The 14,058-nt window shown below is 39.0% G+C and overlaps 1 protein-coding gene across 3 annotated transcripts in view; it reads right to left on the reverse strand.

Annotated features, from left to right (window-relative positions):
• Positions 1-1,002: 1,002 nt before the first annotated feature.
• Dio2 (iodothyronine deiodinase 2) overlaps positions 1,003-14,058 on the reverse strand; it is a 13,626-nt gene continuing 570 nt past the window's right edge. Inside the window, exons 2-3 of one of the 3 annotated variants that reach the window (XM_010645623.2) lie at positions 13,734-14,007; positions 1,003-5,979 (exon numbers count right to left, since the gene is read on the reverse strand). In XM_010645623.2, coding sequence (XP_010643925.2) covers positions 5,392-5,979; positions 13,734-13,955 — 810 coding nt within the window. In that variant the 5' untranslated portion in view covers positions 13,956-14,007 and the 3' untranslated portion in view covers positions 1,003-5,391. Of the gene's footprint in view, positions 5,980-13,733; positions 14,053-14,058 lie in introns of those variants that run through there. The other 2 variants (XM_033766872.1, XM_019204347.2) reach the window with 2 other exon arrangements.

Below are 14,058 nucleotides of genomic sequence, written 5' to 3' on the forward strand. Positions count from 1 at the left end.
GTGTGTGGTATGCATGAGCATGTGTGTGTTGCTTTAACCAACTTCCAGGAAAGTTTCTCTATTTCACTTATAAAACCTGGGATGTAAATCTAACAAAGTAGAAGTTTACTCCACAGTCTCTTAAAGAGGCACCTTTCCATGAATTCTGTGTGACTTGTTCATAAACATGGAAAGTATGTGAAGGGTTTCTTTTAACTTGTCTTGATTTCCTTGAAGACTCTGGCACACAACATAAGATTAAAATAATCTGGCATTCTTGCTACTTTGCCCATGAATACCAAGGAATAAATATTAGAATGATGAATTCTCTTTCCCTTGTCAACCACAAATGTGTTCCAGCTCAAGGCAAGGTCTAGAAAGTCATTTAAAAATAAATAAATAGAACCAAAGAGTAACTCTATTCTTTTATTCAAAGTTTATTAAAATACAAGAACAAATTGTAAAAGCACACATACCACTCAGCACCAAGATAATAACACTCTTTTTACCGATAATCTCCAAAGCATTGCATTTTTCTGCAACTGTAAAGCAGAGATACGCACACATACATTCTCACCACATTTACCCAGCACCCAGCAATAAGTCCCGAATATACTCCTTGCTGGGAGGACAGAGATGGGGAGAGGCAAACTAATGTGACCACATCCAACCACTAACTGAGTCGGTGACTCTTTCGTTAGTAGTTATCATTCGCACACTGGTAAACTCTGCACGTCTCTGTCTCCCTCTTCGGGGCGCCGATTACTTGGGCTAGTGAGTCCGTGATAATGTGATGCAAAACTAAACAAAACTGGCCAACACTCCCTATCCAATATCTCTTCATTGCTTTGGTTATAAAATTCTGGATACTTAAGTCTTCACACACATCCCCCATGGTAGCACAGATAAAAACCACACTGACCTGTTGAGTGACACAGTCTGGAGAACTCTTAAGAGAATCTTGTTTTAAATCTCCCATCCACTTTCTGTGGACTTCTTTCATTTACGTGCTTACCTGTTTGCTTTCTTTTTTTTTTTTCTTCAAGGTGAAGGGAGGGAGGATAGATAGTTTGAGCCAAAATAGTGACTTCATTAAACATCTGCTGGGTCTCCGAAGTTTCAGTAAATATTAAATAAACTCCCTGGAGCTCTGGTGCCGCTGCCCAAGACAGGCAGCCAGCTCTGACTTGCAGGAGCAGTCCTGTTTGGATATCTGTACATGTTTGCTCTCTGTTGGGTCAGACTCACCTGGGAACAGAGATGGGTCTGTAAGGTCTGAGACCTTGTTTCTCGTGCTATCTGGAACATAGAACACGAGGAACTGGCCCAATTTTTTGCTCATCCTCAAATCACTCAGGGACACTCAGCAGTCTTCTTCCAACCATAAGAAATTTGTGTTCAAATCTTTCCAAATCAGTAGACCAAGATCTCTGGGGCTAGTTTTTCCTTCTGGGCAACTTCCCAGGTCATGCAGCCTCAGTCACTTCCATTCATAATAGGTCTCAAAAAAGACCAAGAGGGTGCCACTGCCACACAGAAATTTATACTTATGTTTCCTTCTTCAAGTAGGCATAAAAGTGGATCTCACTTCTATTTTTAAGCCAAAGGCACAATATTAGACTATAATTATACCTTAGTTCTAATTTCTGGTAATATCATATTTTAAAGCCTCTTGAAATTAAAAGACTCATTGTGGATCTTCCCTGCTCAGAGACATGACATTGAGCATGTTCTGAAAAGCTCTAAAGGCTAGTAAAGGTTTTCATCAATCCTTTACTGGTCAGGAGTCAGTGTCTACATATTACCCTTTTCAATGGCAAAGGACTCTAATTAAACTTATTTTCCAAACCATCAGTCAGAAGTCAGGTGGAATAAATTTCCAGGTTCATCCCTTAATGATTCGCATAATGAGAAGCTCTCTAAAATTAGTAAATTTCTCTTGCTGTGGAGATAGCTTATTGTCTATACCAAGGGCACCTTGTACCCATCTAAGAGTTTTTTCCAAAGTCATAAATGTTGTCTTTACCAGTCCCTCTGGGATTTTATGCACCAAGGCAGCCCCCATTCATGATTTCCCCATACTTAATAATTTTTTTCAAGAATCCAAATAGTGACATTTATCTTGACAAAAAATGAAAGACTGTGTAGGCTTTTCTTTCCTCCTTAACCAGTGACTAAGCATCGCTTGGTTAACAAGGCAAGAATTTAACTAAATCAAGACACCACTCAGAAGTTGATATTACCACAAATCAGTAGATCATTTTAAAAATGAGGTGAAGACGCAGACCCAAAGACTCAAATTGTGAATAAAGAAAATCATAGGAAATGGCTGCCACTTCAGCTATACAAAGCAAGACAAGTGACCAGCTTGGCTCTGTGGAGGCCTGTCACACATTAATAGCTGTGTGAAACTCTCCTACATCACTGTTTCTGCGTTTCAGTCATGCTCATTCAAGAAAGTCATTGTAAATCCCACTGATACTTTCTGTAAGCAATAAAATAAAGCAAGTTTTCAGTAGTTCCAAGCCATCTTTCAAACACTAAATGTTTGAGGGAATCTAGATACTAGGATAATATCTAAAATTTCTTAGAAACTAATTCAATATTAGACAAGCAAATTCAGCTTAGAGGGCTAAACTGATAGTTTCATATGAACACAGCCTATGGTGGGAAATGTTTAGGTGCTAAGAAAAAGAACTCAGAGTTTTATATAAGTTTTTCCCTTGTGAGAATTAGAACTGTAATTTTTCAAGGGAATGTACCTTATAGAAGACATGATAATTGTGTGGGTATTGAAAATATAATAATTTCTCTTATCATACCAGCTAAGCAATGATTTTCTTCTATCTGAAATAATGAGCTCTTGTTAATTTTATAAAAGGTACATCGTAGCAAACCATAAAAGTTTATGTTGAAACAAATAGGTTACATAATTACAGGCTTATCATATTCCTGATAAGATCAATCCAATCTACATATTGTAGATTTCCTGAGCTTTTACAATCTACTTTCTCCATATTCACTTCCACAGTCTTCTTCCAGAACTTGTTCCGTGTTCTACTGAACATGTCTTTTCCCCCAACAGTCAGCCTATGTCTTTGAATGTTTACTTCCTCTACCTCGTACCACTGGACTGTCCTCCAGGAGAACTGCCTGTGTGCACACACACACACACACACACACCCTTCTGCTTCTTTAAAAATACAGCACAACTGGGTGATTTTTTCCATCACACTTTTCCCCAGACAGCTAACATTGCATTGGCCAAATCTCATCCCCCCACCGGCTTCTCTGACATCCTGTTCCATTATCACATGTGTAGAATAAAGGGGAAGTTTAAGGACAATGATGTGGGTGTGCTATAACTAATTTTTCATTTTGCTTCTGTGGAGTGCTACATAAATCTCAATAGCACTTTGAAGATAAAAATAAAGGGGGGCCACTCATAAGCCTTGACTATAGAGTTTAACAGTCAAAGAATCTGAAATAATCTATTCTCAATATGCTGTTATAATAATTCATTAGATAACATCGCACTTTTGAAATTTGCTTTGTTTCTTTGTGGTTTTTTTTTTTTTTCCTAAATAGAACTTTAAAAATTGGAAAGCTTAGGCATTACTGTAAAAAAAAAGTCCCAATGGAGCTTTAATACTACACAGCATACCAGCTAGTGATATGACTGGTTAGTTACTCCATTAAAAAAAAAAAAAAGTACTTTTGATTCCTGCATACTCAGTTCTCACTTTTCTCATTTTAGCCAACTAACTTACTCTCACCTTGAAATTATCTTTTTTATTATTAGTTTTATGATTCAGTTATTAATGGAGTAGATATAAGAACCTCTGATTCTACCAGTCATATACTGTGATTTGATAGTATGCTCAGTTTTTACAAATTGTGATACATGATTGGTTAGTCTATTCTTCTGAGGTTATGACCTTTAGGTATTACTTACTGATAAAATTATATTGCTTTTATTTGAAAGAGAAACATGTATATGTGTATATGCATACATACATAATTATAATAACAATATTGGGGCCTTGGATTATTAAAACTCAGCTAGTGAGATTAAAGAAAGACTCAATTCTGAATTTGAACATCAATGGAAATTCCATTTTACCAAATTCCCTTATACTAATGACAGCTTTATATTAAGCCTACACAATTATTATGGGAATAACTCAAAATAGCTCTTCTTCTATTTTTCAAATAAAGGAAGTGTGTGTGTTTGCACCCATCATCTGTTATAGTCTATCAACATTAGGTGTAGGAAGGAAAACAGCTGAGCAGCTGAGTGGTCAAGGAACCTCCCTCCAACTTCAGCTCAGCAGTCACGAGATAACACTGCCATAGAAACAGACTTTGAATGAGTGACCCATATCATAACTATAACTGGGGAGGAACAGACCAGCACAAGTCACTGGCTTGTCTTTTAGTAATTATTATGGGATAAAAGTCACCCACTAAAAGTGTATGCACCACATACATGTTTCATAAAGTAATTATTTCCAAAAATCTCACTAGTGCAAATATTTATGTGTAGCTTTCTTTTTCCCATCAATCCCTCTTTCCTCAGTCCAGGAATATATGACACTTAGTTTTTATACACATTTTTTATGCTAGGTTTAGTTAAGCTTTTTCTTTCTCTAGCTTTGTACATATTCCTATGTTTCTGTGGTGAGCAAATTAGTCTCTTTCTACAGTTTCAAGGTGAAACACCATGAAGTTTCCTAATCTTTCTGCATCCTCTTTTCTAGCTTGTCAATTTGATTTTCCTCTAGTACTTTCTCCATCTGCCTAGAAAGTAAGTAACCATCAGATCTGAGACAACTATTCTAATCTTCAGGTAGGGGTATCATTCTTGGTATCTACAAATACACCTGTGAATTCTGAGCTGTGTACATTGGTGCAGAGCACTGTATGGCTAGAACTATCCCAACACATTACACTCCAAAGTCCTAACCACATAGCTTGGGTTCAAGGATTCATTATAAGTAAGGGTTTGGGAATTTTCCAGTTGGTTTTATCCATGATGATTAAAGCCTAGGCAATGTGCTTTATCTTAATACAGACAGCAGTTTCTCTAACACAATTATTATTCAGGTAACTGTTTCTTCTGGTCCCAAAGCAAGCATCACTCATTTCTCAAGGAATAATTAACACATACTGCATCAGGGTTTCTTCATCTCCAGGCTGGATCTTCTCACTTAAGAAGAGTTGTGACGGAGTTACTACGTAACCCAGTGCCTTTCAGATGTTAGAGGTTTATGTTCTTCTGAGAAGTAAATTCCTGTCTTACAGTGTGGCAATGGGACTCAATGGAAATAGTGGATTCTGTTCTTAATTTCCTTTCCTTTACACAATGTTTTTTTTAAATAATAACTCTATTGCAATCATACCTTTAACCAACTAATCTAGATTTCATCTCTTGCTGAAATTCTTTTCCAGCCAATGCCGGACTTCTTGAAGGTTGTAGCAAAAAGGGCCCTTTCCTCCTAGATAAGCAATCTTCTGTCTCTGCACAATGCACACTCGTTCAAAGGCTACCCCATAAGCTACATTGGCATTATTGTCCATGCAGTCAGCCACAACCTGGCACTGGGGCGGCAAGGAGAAACGCTCCAGAAGCTGATGGGCTGCTGCACATCGATCTTCCTGGTTCCGGTGCTTCTTCACCTCCAAAGACAAAGAGGATCCCCCAGGAACTGCCCAACCATCTGAAGGATGAGCCTCGTCGATGTAGACCAACAAGAAGTCAGCCACTGATGAGAACTCTTCCACCAGTTTGCTGAAGGCAGGCAGCTGGCTGGTAAAGGGCGGTCAAGTGGCGGAGCCAAAATTGACCACCAGTGGGCGCTCGGCACTGGCGAAGTCAAGAAGGTGGCACAGGACTCCATCAGCAGTCTTCTCCCGGACACCGTTTCCACAGCTGTGACCTCCTTCAGGACTGGACACACACACCACACTGGAATTGGGGGCATCTTCGCCCAGTTTCACCTGAAGATGGAAAAAGATAACAAAGAAAGAGAGGGAATACTACATTAAACACGCTGCTGCTTCAGTTCACTAGAAACGTAGCGTTGGCTGATAAAAGATGGTATTTCCTTCAGAGAGCACAAAGATGTCGTGTAAAGAATGGTTAAATGAGACTAAACGTTTTTATCCTGTGTATTCATGGAAGGAAATTATTTTCATCACTGAAGCACTGGCAGCAACTCTTCACATGATCATGTTGAGGCAGATATTCTTTACTATCCATAGTTTGCCATCAGTGCTTAACGTGCATTATGTAATGAATATTGACTTCGTTTTAAAAGTCAGAAGCAAATGATTAACTTTACGACAAACTATCAAGGTCTAGGACATACTGCCTCTTTTTCAATTCTAAATATGCATGCAGGACCTGATTTTTCATGCATGCTGATAAGTTATTTAACCTCAAGTATTGGACAGTGCTAAGTGGGCTCCCTTCTGGCCAGAGCTAGAAACCTGGAATCCACTATTTACAAGGGCTACCCCCATTTAACCCTGCCAATGCTTTCTCATCTGTAAGGTGGAGGTAATGGGACCGGTCTGTTTATACTGTATGGGGGTGGGAGAGTGACAGAAAGAAAGGGGCTCTTTAAATCGCAGCATGGACCTGTCCTGTGTTGTTGTTTTCAGACACCCTCACCTCACCCCATGGAACAGAACTTACTTTTCCCTGGGGAATTCTGTGTTTAAAATACAATAATGAATTTTCCTAAGAGGAGATCTGGGCCCCTCTCCGTGTGCCACCTTTCCTGGGGGTTTCCACCACTATTGCTTACATTATGGTTCTGATGACTAGAGCCTCACAATTTCTATTAGCAAATGCAAAAGCATATTTCTATTAACAAATAAAAAAAATATATATATAATTATTCCAAAACCCTACTTTTAGTCATTTTCTTATTTTCCATGTGTTTTTGTTTATTTTCTCTCTTTTACCTAGGAAGTCTCAAACCACCTACTTCTTTACCATACAGTTTATTAGTGGGTGCCTCTAAATGATAAAATATTTGAGCACAAGAGCTACAGGAATTCTCTATGTGCCCCTTTGAACATGCTTTAAACAGTTGAGCACAGAATAATGAAGGAAATTTTGTGGCCTTTGTATCTATAAATTGATAATAAAACGCAGGCAACATAAAAGAACCAATTACTTCAGTCTGAATTAACACAATTGAATCTTCCCCTAGAATGGTTTAATCAAAGCCAATAACATTAGGGACAGCTTACCACAGTACAATTGATTTTTATACACTACTCTTAATATTACAAAACAATTTCAGTGGGACCAGATTATTTCATTCATATAATACATGCACATATAACACTGCTATTAATTGAAGTCCCTTAGAAGTAAATTATTGAAGATGGAACAACCCAAGTAGATATAAAACACTCAGGGTCTTTCATTCAGAAGTTTCTAACTAATGTTACTCTATAATGAATTTTAACTGTAGAGAAAGAATTAAAATTCTTTCTATTCCTTCTGAAAAATCGTAGCAGGGTAGGTTTGAAACAAGAGCTATTAGTTTTCTAAAAAAGAATCTTAATATAATCTCTCTTCAAAAAGAAAACTGTTGATGTTATTTGGTTTCAGTCACTACCAGGGAGAAATTTTAATTGTCTTGGCCAACTTGCAAGTGACACTAAGTGAAGAAATCTATTAAGCCCCTTTTTCTTTTTTCTTTTTTGCAGTACCAGGGATCGAACTCCAGACCTTGCACTTGTGAGGCGGGTGGAAGCACTGAGCTAAATCCTGGTCCTAGCCACTTTTAACTGGATTATTTCATGTGAGCTATACTGCTCTTTGAAGTTCTCAAATATAGCTCACACTTAAACATATGGATTTTAAAGGCACAAACCTTCTAATCTATGGCTTCTTTCAACACTTCTTTGCAGCTCTTTATGAACAGAATTCCCAGCACCTTCTACACCTTTTCCACTGAAGACAATGATGATTCTAGAAGACCTCCTTTTAACAATATTATGTGTGCTGTGTTTGTCAACACACTGTCATAAGACTTGAATGGATTTGAAGGACTCTGTTAAATAAGCAACCTGTACAGGAGAGAATAATCTCCACACTCCCAACTGGTAGGTCTGTGGCGGGTGAGAATACCCTTCTGCGTATTGGAGTCCTTGTTGGAACGTATGAACAACAGTGTGATCTAGATAAACAGGCCTCAGACTGCCAGACTCTCACCCAAGGAATCCTGTTGAGCCTTGTGTTAGTTCTGACTGTTAAGTAAATAATCTGATTTGATGCTTCGGGCACAGATGATCTCTTATTAGCTGCAGTTAATTTTCTTGGAAAGTTAAAGCTCACTTTCCTTAGAGACAATGAACAATTCAGCGACTGAAACCTTTATAAAACACAAACTGGCTTTCCTCAGAAAATTTTAGAACCAGTACAATACAGTTAAAAATTAGGAACGTTGTCAAATACATAACACTCTTTGGAGTATGGGATTAATGTTCTGTTTGTCTGTGAAATATATATATATATTTAATTTAGTTGAATAAATTATTGATTAAGCTCTAGTTGTTATAATCCTGGGTCAATGAAGAATTTTATACTTATTAATAATCTTGACCTGCAGAAAATGTAAAGTCTATTTAGGTGATGGATAAGTTTGCAGGTGCAAATACACTTGGAAACATGAATCCCAGACCCTCCTGAAGCTTGCTGCCTCACTAGCACCCAGTGTTGTTGATGTGGTCATGATTATCTCAATAGGTTAGTAAATAAAAGAGCTATGGCCAATCCTCTCCATTTTGTTGAGCAGCATAAGACTCTAATATAGACTGGAATGTCATAAAAGAACTTCCTTATTTATGAAGGCAATAAAGTAGAAGAAAATGCATAGGTAACATAGATCCTTTTAATAAAACTAGAAAGAAAAGCAAGCACCCATGTTCCCTAAGTCCAAATATGAGTAGAGTAGTAGTCTTCTTTTAGAAGCATAACTAATAAATTTGTCCATTTTTGCTAAATCTGATGGTGGACAGCCTAGCAAGAAAAGAGGAAAAAGAACATATAAGTTTGCTGCATACTAAACTAAACTCCCAACAACAACAACAACAACAACAACAACAACAAATATTTTAAAAGAATATTACTGTTTGGTCACCATGAAAATTAAATTTCTATTAGACCAGAGTTTCTAAATTCCTATTAGACTAGGATTTCAAATGGAGAATTCCTTGGTTTGCTTGGTTAACAATCCTGCTGAGATGGAGTGGGAGAATCACCATTGTCTTCAGCGATGGAAGGTTCTTTGCTCTTCCCAGGAGCAAAGCATTCCTTGACACAGAGCCAAAGCAACGAGGAAAATAAAGTTGGTCCCATAATAACATTTAAACTGCAGGAAAGAAGCTCAACAAAAACAAGTTCTCCCCTGGTACTCCCAAACTTTGTTTTAATTTCCCACAGTGGCACAGAAAGTCTCCTGGCCACAAGTTACCTATCATCTTAATTTCTTCTTCTTAGAGGGTTTGTGTTCGGTTTTTTTGTCCTTAATGAGACATATTTGCCAAAGAGGCATTCAAAAGGCATTTTTTACTCTTGCGGAAGAGTAATTAGGTCGGTACCTCTTTCCCTGCCAGCATTAGCTGCTCCAAAGAGAACCCTGCCCAGTATTTAATGCCCAAACACAAGAAGCATCATTTCCACTAATTGGTCTTGAAGTTCCGACGTTCCCTTTATTTTGCAAGGATCAGAAAGGACACACGTAAAATGTGATAGTCGTCATCACTGACTTTTATCTCCCTCATCTGTGCTACTACAGTTGTCCTTTCCTGTGTTTTTGCAGTCAGCATGAACACAGCATCAACAAAGAAGGTGAATAAAGGACTTGCAGTTATACAAGAGGCCGCCTCTGGGCCAAGACCAAAACTTGCAAGAGACATGTTTATGAATATGAAAATGAGTGCAAACACAGAGCATATACAAATGTGATTCCTTGATGATGGTATTTGCCTTACTGACGGTGCCTGGTGCATAGTGGAAAGGATAATGCTACTTTAGCACATGGAATCTGAATGCAGGGCAAAGAGGAAAGAAAGAACCATTCATCAAGTGAAACTGGAAATAGAGCATATACTACTAACCTTTCTTTCCCTAGCCTGAGAAAGGTTTTTGGATAAAATATAATGAGAAAAGCAAGGAAAATGATAAAAACGGGGGATGGGTTGTGACAGAATAGTTACACATACTTCTTGCTATCCAAGGCCCTGGAAGTGGCTTTATTAACTATCAGGAAGTTTTAGATTCTTTGACATAATGACCAGGCTACATCAATGTCCTTAGAAACATGGCCAAACAATCATTAAGCAGAGACTTAACCATCTGCATTCAGACTGGCCAAATAAATCAGACTTGAAGAACAAGCTACCTACTCCTCTTTCCAAGCTCCGTTTGCTTTTTGGCAATTCTTTTTTTTTTTTTATTTGTACCTTGAAAATGTAGCTCAAAGCCCTATCATTTCCCAATGTTTTATCCAAGTGACAGACAAGCTCTGGCTCTGGCCTTCTTTTGGGACAATTTCTCTCTTAAAAGAACCATTTTCCCATTGTAGAAACTAGTGTTAAAAGGCTTGAGGTGAATGAAGAGCAGAAGGGGAATGTTAAAGAGACCCTTTCAAAACCAAAATTATATGTTCGAATGAGTATGTTTTTGGTGCCAGTACAGCATTAGCCGTGCAGAAACTAAACTGCTTGTCAGCATCTATACTGTGTGTTTACTTTTACACTTCATTTAGGTAAGAGCCAGGCTCCCAGACAGGGCAGTTTGCTTATGGGTTGAATATTTTGAGTCTTTGAGCCACCAGTACAGGGATACAGTGTCTAGATGCAATGACACTGACTGAGAAACTTAAATAAGAAATAGATGGTGTTTGCCTCAGGATATCTCACAAGTTTTGATAACCTCTTTGCAATCAAATGCCCGCACAGAACCCACATGACGTTTGAAAGCTCCCTTGCAATTTTAAATCTCTCTCAACATTTTAATGGACAGATGTCATTTTATTATTCCACCTTGTTCTTTTACTTCAATGTTGCTTCTTGACTAGGTAAAACACAAGGATCATCCTTTTATTCCAATTTATCCAAATATCTTACCGAATGTCTGACATTCAGCAGTAAGAAAGAGTCAGAATAATAAATGACAAGTCTTGTTCTATTACACGCGGACACATCCCTCATCCTGGAAAACGCTGTTCCTGAGGTGGCAACCTCCAAAGCTTGCAAGTCAAGATTATGAAATGCTGTGATGCCATCTCAGACAGGACCTCCTCCAGTGCCTCTAGAAATGCCCACACCCAAAGACAGTGGCACAGATGACAACAGCATTCAACAACATGATTCAACCTGTTTGAGAGGTTTCATGTGATCCTCAAATGCCCCAGTGACCCCTATGCTAACCATACTTGAGAACAGAAAAGAACCAGAATTCAGCGTTCTCAATGTTTCCACTCATTATGTAATCAGTCCAACTTGTCCCTGGAGATATGGTTTTTGGGGTTACTTATGCTCATTGCAGCTAGTGTATAAATCATTAAAAGCAAACATAATGCTATCAAAGCATGAACTTGGTCACCCATAAAGTTAGCAAGCAGAGACAAAGAAATACAGAAGAACATACAAACCATATGCTGTAAGGAAAAAACACATCATTCATCCTTTCCAATTTCCTGGCATGTGAATAAGAGACTATTACAACACAATGAAACACTACACATTAGTGAAAAGGTACATAATAAAAGTTATTGTAGGCACATCATGTGTCTCCTTTTCCATTTCTATTTCAATAAGTTGCTTAATGGGAAAACATCTCACTTAATACTGTGAGTACCATTACAGCTTTCATAGTTGATGTGAGAAATGACATTTATATATGACACATATGCATATCAGTAACATTCTCCCAAGAATTTCTCTTATAAGCAAAACTCAGTTGTCTTTCAAAAAAAGTAAAACTTTAATATACTGACACCAAACTTCTGGCATTTCTATGTCATCTGCTAAAATATAATAAATGCAGATGTAAATAAGGTAACTTCTTAATTAATAACACATGTGTACTTGTGTACTTCTCTTGCCTCTAAATTTCTTATCCTTCAAACAACACCTAAAAATTTCACATTCAATATACACGTTTGTGGGCATGGAACAATGATTTCAGGGTCTCCTCACTCACAACTCTCACTCGCCTTTCCATACATAAATGAGTTTTCATTATTAAGACTTTGAGCATCCATTCATTTTCTCATGAAGGAATTGACACTAAGAGTTCTTACAATTTACATATCTTCCGGATATTGAGTGCAGACCCTTTGCAGGTTGCTTTCGATAAGAAAGACGTGTATGATAATCAAATTTAACTCATTTACAATAGACATTTTTTCCTTGAACTTTGATTTTCAGTAGAACAACCCCACCATGGATTCTTCTTTTATTTTCCTGGTGCTTAGCTTTATTTTTCTAGTGTTTACTTACAGAGGACTCATCGCCTTCTCCTCTGTTATTCTGAGTTTCTGTCTGTTTCTGAGGTTCTGCCTGTTGAACACGTGCCACTTCATTAAACACCTGGCTTCACTATTCCTCTAAAGCCCCTCCTTTGGGGTCATTTGCAAGGTCGCCCACTATTGAGAGAGAAAACCAAGATCCTCTCCTTTCTCGGCAATATTTTGCTGAGCGAGTTTATTCTTGCTAACTCCAGGGGGCCTTCGGGAATCCTTTGGCATAGGGAAGTGGGTGCAAACTGACAGAGGACTGGTGACAAATTGTACTTCTTTGCTCTTAAGATCGCAGCTGAAACTGTTGTACCAGCACTCCAGCAGCAAAAAGGCTGAACACCAGAATTTTTAACTTAGAAACAATAATCGCCCACAGGTTTTTGGAGAGCAACTGGGCAGGGGGGCAACTTTCACAGGTAAGCCAGGCACTACTCCGGTGCTCAGGGCAGGAGACTGCAATGACATGCGGACCCATCAGCTCCTTTTCTAAGACAACTTGTTTTTACTTGGAGGAATAAAGTTAGTTTGGCTCCCCTGAGAAAGTCTGGATTCCTGAGAGCCAGGTCTCGATCTCTTTTGCAAACTGATACCTAGTAACTAATGACTCACAACCCTTGATCATGGTAGAGAAGGCTGCACCTCAGCCTCAATTTCATTTACTCTCATCTCTACCAAAAACAGAGGAAGTGGCTGCAGTGCCCAGGTACCTTTGCTGTGCCTGTTCCTTTGTCAGTTCTGTTTTAAGTAACACTCTCTTTTCAGAGAGAAAAAGGAAAATGCTACCTCAGTTGTCCTTCCTGGTGCATCTCACCTAGCTTCCCACCAAGCAAAACATCAAAATTCCAGTTTACAGTTGCAGAATACATATCCCCTTCTCCTACCTTTTCTGTATTTGCCTAGAGTTATTTTACAGGTACAAACCCTCTCCTCTAAAATCACAACAAGTTAGAGTAATAACTCTTATTTTAAAAAGCCTCCTGGTTAGGTCACACAGCATCACGATGGCTGGATACCTGTCACTCCTAAATCTAACCGGTGCAACAGGTATAGAAGTAGACGCAAAAGCTCCCTTGGATGAAATCACTAGGCAGGCCCCGAAGATGGCTCCAAGGGGTCTCGCCCCAAAGCCCCCCAAACCCCCAGGCCCCAGCCTGCAAGTCCCGCTCGGTTGCCCTGGGTGAAGCCCACCTGGGCACAGCTCACCTGTTTGTAGGCATCGAGCAGGAAGCTCTTCCAGACGCAGCGCAGTCCCTCTGAGGTCAGCATGCGCCGCCACTCTCCGCGAGTGGACTTGGAGCGGCTCAGCAGCAGAACCACGTGCTTGAGCAGAATGACCGAGTCATACAGCGCCAGGAAGAGGCAGTTGGAGAAAAAAACTGGCAGAATCTGCAGTGTGATCAGCAAGTCTATGCTGAGGATACCCATCTTCTCTGCCTCCAGAGTCGTCCTCTTGTGCGTTCTGGTTCCCCTTCACCCTCTTATTTAAAAGACGGGTGGTGATAGAGGGGGTGGGGGAGGTAAGGGGGAA

The sequence above is a fragment of the Fukomys damarensis genome, unplaced genomic scaffold (assembly GCF_012274545.1).
Source record: "Fukomys damarensis isolate Sample0158 unplaced genomic scaffold, DMR_v1.0_HiC HiC_scaffold_21, whole genome shotgun sequence".
In the NCBI taxonomy this organism is placed as follows: Eukaryota; Metazoa; Chordata; class Mammalia; order Rodentia; family Bathyergidae; genus Fukomys; species Fukomys damarensis.